The sequence below is a fragment of the Papaver somniferum genome, chromosome 6 (assembly GCF_003573695.1).
Source record: "Papaver somniferum cultivar HN1 chromosome 6, ASM357369v1, whole genome shotgun sequence".
NCBI lineage: Eukaryota > Viridiplantae > Streptophyta > Magnoliopsida > Ranunculales > Papaveraceae > Papaver > Papaver somniferum.
Window position 1 is genome coordinate 31851682 of NC_039363.1, and position 5818 is coordinate 31857499.

The following is a 5818-nucleotide window of genomic DNA, read 5'->3' on the forward strand; positions in this document are numbered from 1 at the left end:
CTATCAATTTTTGGTTAACCTGTATTACCTTCAGTAAGGTAGATTAAATTTGGAGTCTTGGATATCTATTCTCGTTTGTTGGATTTCCCTTTAATCATTCTTAGTTAACAGAGGATTATTAAGTGGCCTGATAGTTCTCATACTCCCTCCTTAAAAAGAGATATGATGATTCGATCCTCTCAACCTCGTAATTATAGATTGTATTTAGGGACCACTAACTAACCCGTCTGAAAAAAATAAAAATCCTCATTTAATAATTTTCCTCAAACATACCGCACGTGTTCGTCACATAACAAATAAAAAAAGAAATGAAGAGAAAGAAACAACAGTCGAAACCAAAATCCTTGCTCAAAATATCCCAAATAAAATAAAAGAACAAACGAAGTAGTCAATAATAATAGTTTAGTAACCTTAATTATCCCAAAAACAACGATTACTTTTATGAAAACAATTAAGGAAAGAAACCCCGTTTATAATTTGATACTTACTCACGTGGATTACACATGAGATCCCCAGCGTTCTGTGTAGTTAAAGGTGTCAACCTCAGAGGCATAAGCACATATTAGACCAACCAGCATCAGAATTCAGAGATAGAGAGGACAGTAGAGAGAGAGAGAGAGAGAGAGCAGAAGAAAGAAGCTCTAAATCAGGTGGGTTTCCTTGTTTCATTTTCTTTTCAAAAACAAAAGATTCTTCATAAAAATTTATCCTTTTTGGGTTTGTTTAAGAACAGAGTATGTTTTCTGTACTGGTTGGTAATGTGATAACTGTTTTTCATGTATGATTTAAATCTGTGTTGTTTTCTTATTTGATACTTTTGGTTTATCGTCAATGGGTTGATTTGGAAATTTTGACTTTATAATTATAGATTTTTATTTTTCTATAGCAAATAGAGACGGTGTTAATTAAGGACCTTAGTTAACTTTATAGATGAACTTTATTTCAATTCTGTTGAGTTGAAGTGAACTCTTTCGTCTTTTTTTTTTAGGATGTTTTTGTTTTTATGCCAATAGATTTTACTTTGTAAGCAGTAAAGTTGAGAGTATTTTCCTTCACTCTTCTGAAACTGATGTTGTTTTTCCTCCTATCTTGCAGATAAAGTTGTCACAAGACTCATGAACCATTGTGTTCCTGATTGGAGTATGGAAGATGATCTTCTTCCTTCGGTTGGAAACCAGAAAAAATCCATGGGGTTGGTCTCTCTCTATGAACTGATGCTTATCTCCTCCTCCTCCTACCCATTGATACTTTTGCTTGACATGGCAGTTCGGTTTTAGTAGATTTTTTTGGACTTGATTAAGTATTTGATTTTGACATCAATTTTGCAGGCTTGATCACGAGCTTGTAGAGCTGTTATGGCACAATGGTCAGGTAGTTTTGCATAGCCAAACACATAGGAAACCAAGTCCTACACCTCATGAATTTGGACATATTCAGAAGCCTGAGAGACAAATGACTAAGGGTGTTGGATCTTTTGGGAATTTCGGTCATTTGATTCAAGAAGATGATACTGCTTCGTGGATCCATTACCCTCTTGAAGATTCTCTAGATAAGGAATTCTTTCCAAACTTCTTTTGTGAATTACCAAATTCTCACCCAATTGAAACTGAGAAACAAGTCAAACACTATCAAGGAGAAAAAAATGTTAGTTTTGGTGGTTCAGAGGAAACTAATGTTCTTTTCACTAGTAGTGCGGTGAGATCACAACAAACCGGAGTCAAGCAGTCCAACAATGTAAATTTGGTTCAAAATCCAATGCCTCCTCCTCAGTTAAAGATTCCTGATTCTGCACGACAAGATCCTAATATGGAAGGAACGGATAAGATCCAAAACTTTTCTCATTTTTCCAAGCCAATTAAAGCCGAACTAGGATCTTCAAACGGACGGACTATAGGGAAAGGATCGAGCCAAGTTACTAGAGTAGATGTTGGTGAGTCTTCATTGATGACGATTGGGTCAAGTCACTGCGGCAGCAACCAAGTAATAAATGATGCTGATTTGAGTCGGGTTTCAAGCAATGCTCTTGGCACTGCTGGCATATTTACAGGACCAAGTAAGGAGCATTTGCAAATGGTATTTTCCCATGGTGAGAGAGGGAGAACAGAGACGCTTGAGCCAACTGTTACTTCGTCTTCTGGTGGATCTGGGGGTAGTTTTGGAGGAACGGGAAAACAATCAACTAGTACCCACAGCCACAAAAGAAAAGGAAGAGATGTGGACGAGTCTGAGTGCCCGAGCGAGGTTAGCAATTTTATTTGTGTCTCTTCATTTGTATTTATCAAGTAATCAACTTGATGTTCACGGCGAGCCCTAAACCTGTCTAACCATTTTAGGAGGCTGAATTTGAGTCAGTTGAAGCAAAAAAGCCACCTCAAAGATCTGGGTCCAACCGCAGGAGCCGCGCTGCTGAAGTTCATAATCTCTCTGAGAGGGTAGGTTCCAGAAACATATCTTGAATAAGTATTATCTTATGAATGTTGTCTCTCGCTTCTCATCTCTAAACATCTTTAATTCAGAGACGGAGAGATAGAATCAATGAGAAGATGAAAGCACTTCAAGAGCTTATACCTCATTGTAACAAGGTCCAATTTTTCTCACTTGCAGTTACTGAATTTTCACTAAAATCGGTTAAAGCTTATTTTTGTGTTTCTGATTTTTATTCTGCGTCTTTTTGTTTTCTTCTTGATTTACAGTCAGATAAAGCATCGATGCTAGATGAGGCAATTGAGTACTTGAAGTCACTTCAATTACAAGTTCAGGTCTTCAAAATTCACATAGTCTCATATTTGCACGTATAATATTCTTTCTTTCCAAGTATACTCATTTCTGGTTCTTTGTTAAATTAGTTAATGTGGATGGGAGGTGGAATGGCTCCAATGATGTTTCCTGGTGTCCAGCACTACCTGTCACGAATGGGTATGGGAATGGGCCCACCTCCGTTGCCTTCTATGCGTAGTCCGATGCAATTACCAAGGGTTCCACTGGTTGATCAGGCTATATCTTCAGCTACTGCACAAAATCAGCCTTCTATGTGCCCACCTGCTATATTAAATCAAGTTAACTTTCAAAACCAAATGCAAAACCCAAATTTTTCTGAACCATACGCACGCTACATGGGCTTCCACCACATGCAAACTGCTCAGGTTTGTTATCTCCATCTTTAAAGGTTTCTCTGGTTTCATGTGAAATCAATCAAATGCAAGATTATACCCATAATTTTTGTTGTGCCACGGGAACAATATTGTACATCTATCTCAAAATATAGCTAGCTGTTCTTCAGTTACTTCAATAATATACATACATAAATATACACAGACACTCACCCACAGGCGTATAAATGTATTTTGTGCCTGATTGCATGTTCCAGGTCCTAGGTTGGTTGTATTGGAAATTTCCTGACAATTCTTTTTTTTTTTTTTAAATTTGTTTCAGCCCACGAGTATGTTCAATTATGGTTCTCAACCAATGCAGCAGGGTCAGAAGATTGGACTCAATGGTTTACCCAGCCATGGTGGAACACCCAGTGGCAATACTCCAAGCAGTAAGTTGGTTTTAGACCGATTTTCCTACTTCCAAGCATCCCACTATAAGCAGATAACGATTTCTTGTGGTTCTACGTGAATATCTTAGATCCAGGAAAACGATCCTTATTACTTGAAGATTTCAACATTACTAGGCTTATATAAGTTTGATATCTTTGACAACTGTATTTTCTTTTATATGGAATTTCATTTCATTTTGTGTGGTAGTAAGAGAAAGTTCTTCTATCTTGGTCCAATCTTAGATATTCCAATTGAAACAAGTCCCTTTCTCTATAGTTGTCTCTTAACTTGTCTTTTGTTCCTGGCCCTAACAGGTTAATAGTTCATGCTTATCTTTTGATTATGGTCCTCAATGTGAACCGAATACACTTTTTTGCAAGACGGTGAAGTTTTATCTGCTTCTCTAGGATGCCCCATTGCTGCCACAAAGGTCAAATCTGAAGAGTCAAGAATACTCGGTGCTGCCTCCAAAAAAATCTTGCTCAAGTTATAGTGTAGAAATTTTCTAATGTACATATATGAACAAAAAAGAACCAACCAAGTAGAAGAAGCCTTGCAATATTTACAGTAGGCTTCTTGGGCTGTAAGAATGGCCGAATTTCTTGTTTCAGACAAGTTAGTTTCTTTCGAAGAGTTACTATATAAGACTGGTAAAACCATGTTGTTTTTTTGTATATGCTGCTCTGTTAAATGTATAACATCTTACTGTTATTTGAGTACAATTTAAGAGTTACCTTGTTTTCTGTCTCAATTATCTCTGGTTTCTTGCACAATTGTCAGTCAGTTCTCATTTCTCTTCTTATAGTATAGCACAACATGACATGAGGAAAAAAAAAAGGGTCACTATGTATAATGCTATTGAACCAAAACCAAAATTGTCCACCTATGTTAAGTACAGAAATAATTATATGTATGTACTAGTTGGAGAATCATTCAGACTTCCAAAAGGGAGAGATTTTATTTTATTTTCACATTCTCACCTGTTTTTTTCTCCAGATTTTTGGGCAGATAAAGACGTCATTTACTATTTATGCATATAATCTAGGTTGTCCAGTGAGTTTTCCTGTCTCGCCACGTGCATCACATGAATGTGTATAGGTATCTATATCTTCACATACATAAGTTTGTCCGTTTGCAGTCATTGTCTACTGAGCAAGTGTTAGATTTTCTTCCCCTAGCTAGTTGTATCTTCTGTTGAGCTCTAAACAGTACTTTCGAACCTTGTTTGCTTAGTGGCACGCACTTTGCATTCAGACAAAGTGGATGTCCTGTACTTACTGTAGGTGAATGTTGCTATCCAACCGTGAAACAATAGAATAATACTGTAAAATAAAAACTAGAACTGATCATTTTTTTTTAAATAACGGAAAATAAAACTCCATGAGTTAGTGATTTTAGTTGAGCAATTATGCTTCCCAATTTAATTCTGTGTTTTTGTTATTTTTTCAATAATAATTTTTCCCGGTGAAAAGAGGGTGCTTTGAATGTGATGACCAGTATTTTGGACCCTTTTAATAAAACCCCAGATTCATAACTGGTCCATGACAATACATAATAAAAGCCATCTCAACCACTGCTTGTTGATTTGATACACTTCTTTCCTCCTATCACTAAAGACATGTTACATGGACCTCACACAAATATATTGTCCCCGACATTGCTCGTGGCTATTCATTTAATCATTGGGTATTTCACGTTTGATGGCTTGATTTATCCATTTCCTGTTTACTACCTAAAATCTGCCAATACATGAGATGAGAAACAAAGAGATGTGAAAATTAGCAGCCCTTTTTCATTATTTTTCTCTGATTAGTGATTTGAAAGTGGACTATATCACGTGTTTAAATTCAAAGCGTGAGCGCTGGGCATCAGAGGAAAAAAATAAATAAATCAAAAGTGTGGCCATATTAGTCTAAGGGCAGGTCTAATGGTGTCCAACTATTCATATCCTATAGGAAAAGCTGGTGGTTTAGCTATTGCTTGGGATAACTCTGTTAGATTAAAGGTCATACATAATAATGATAACCAAATAAACTGTGTTGTGTGGGATGAAAAAATTAAAAAGGAATGGAGCTTAACCTGTATGTATGGGAGTCCCTACAAAGATGATAGAAAAGATAGGTCTTGGTAACTTGTAAATGATATGGGGCATACTATGAATTCCCCCTGGATTGTGTTAGGAGATCTGAATGTCATTATTAATAAAGAGGAGAAAATAGGGAGTAATCCTCCTAATGGAACTAACATAAGAAAATTCAATAACCTTTTTAATAGAA

At 36.4% G+C, this 5818-nt stretch overlaps 1 protein-coding gene across 3 annotated transcripts; it reads left to right on the plus strand.

Annotated features, from left to right (window-relative positions):
• The first annotated feature begins 494 nt into the window (after positions 1-494).
• LOC113287256 (transcription factor PIF4-like) lies at positions 495-4290 on the plus strand. Of its 3 annotated transcripts, none has more exons than XM_026535939.1 (9): positions 495-650; positions 1096-1192; positions 1329-2241; positions 2334-2432; positions 2517-2582; positions 2694-2759; positions 2847-3143; positions 3433-3541; positions 3857-4290. In XM_026535939.1, the coding sequence occupies exons 2-9, from the start codon at positions 1116-1118 to the stop codon at positions 3859-3861; spliced, it is 1632 nt and encodes a 543-aa protein (XP_026391724.1). In that variant the 5' UTR covers positions 495-650; positions 1096-1115; the 3' UTR covers positions 3862-4290. The 3 variants fall into 3 exon arrangements, with proteins under 3 accessions (XP_026391724.1, XP_026391727.1, XP_026391726.1); XM_026535942.1 differs by having other exon boundaries at positions 2694-2753; XM_026535941.1 differs by lacking the exon at positions 495-650 and adding an exon at positions 716-734.
• Positions 4291-5818: the final 1528 nt, after the last annotated feature.

What these genes read in the sequence shown, in the direction of transcription:
- LOC113287256 (XM_026535939.1), top strand. Translation starts at nt 1,116, where the DNA reads ATGAACCATTGTGTTCCTGATTGGAGTATGGAAGATGATCTTCTTCCT. An exon ending in AACCAGAAAAAATCCATGGG is followed by an intron (nt 1,193 to 1,328) that starts GTTGGTCTCTCT and finishes TCAATTTTGCAG; the next exon opens with GCTTGATCACGAGCTTGTAG. An exon ending in TTATACCTCATTGTAACAAG is followed by an intron (nt 2,583 to 2,693) that starts GTCCAATTTTTC and finishes CTTGATTTACAG; the next exon opens with TCAGATAAAGCATCGATGCT.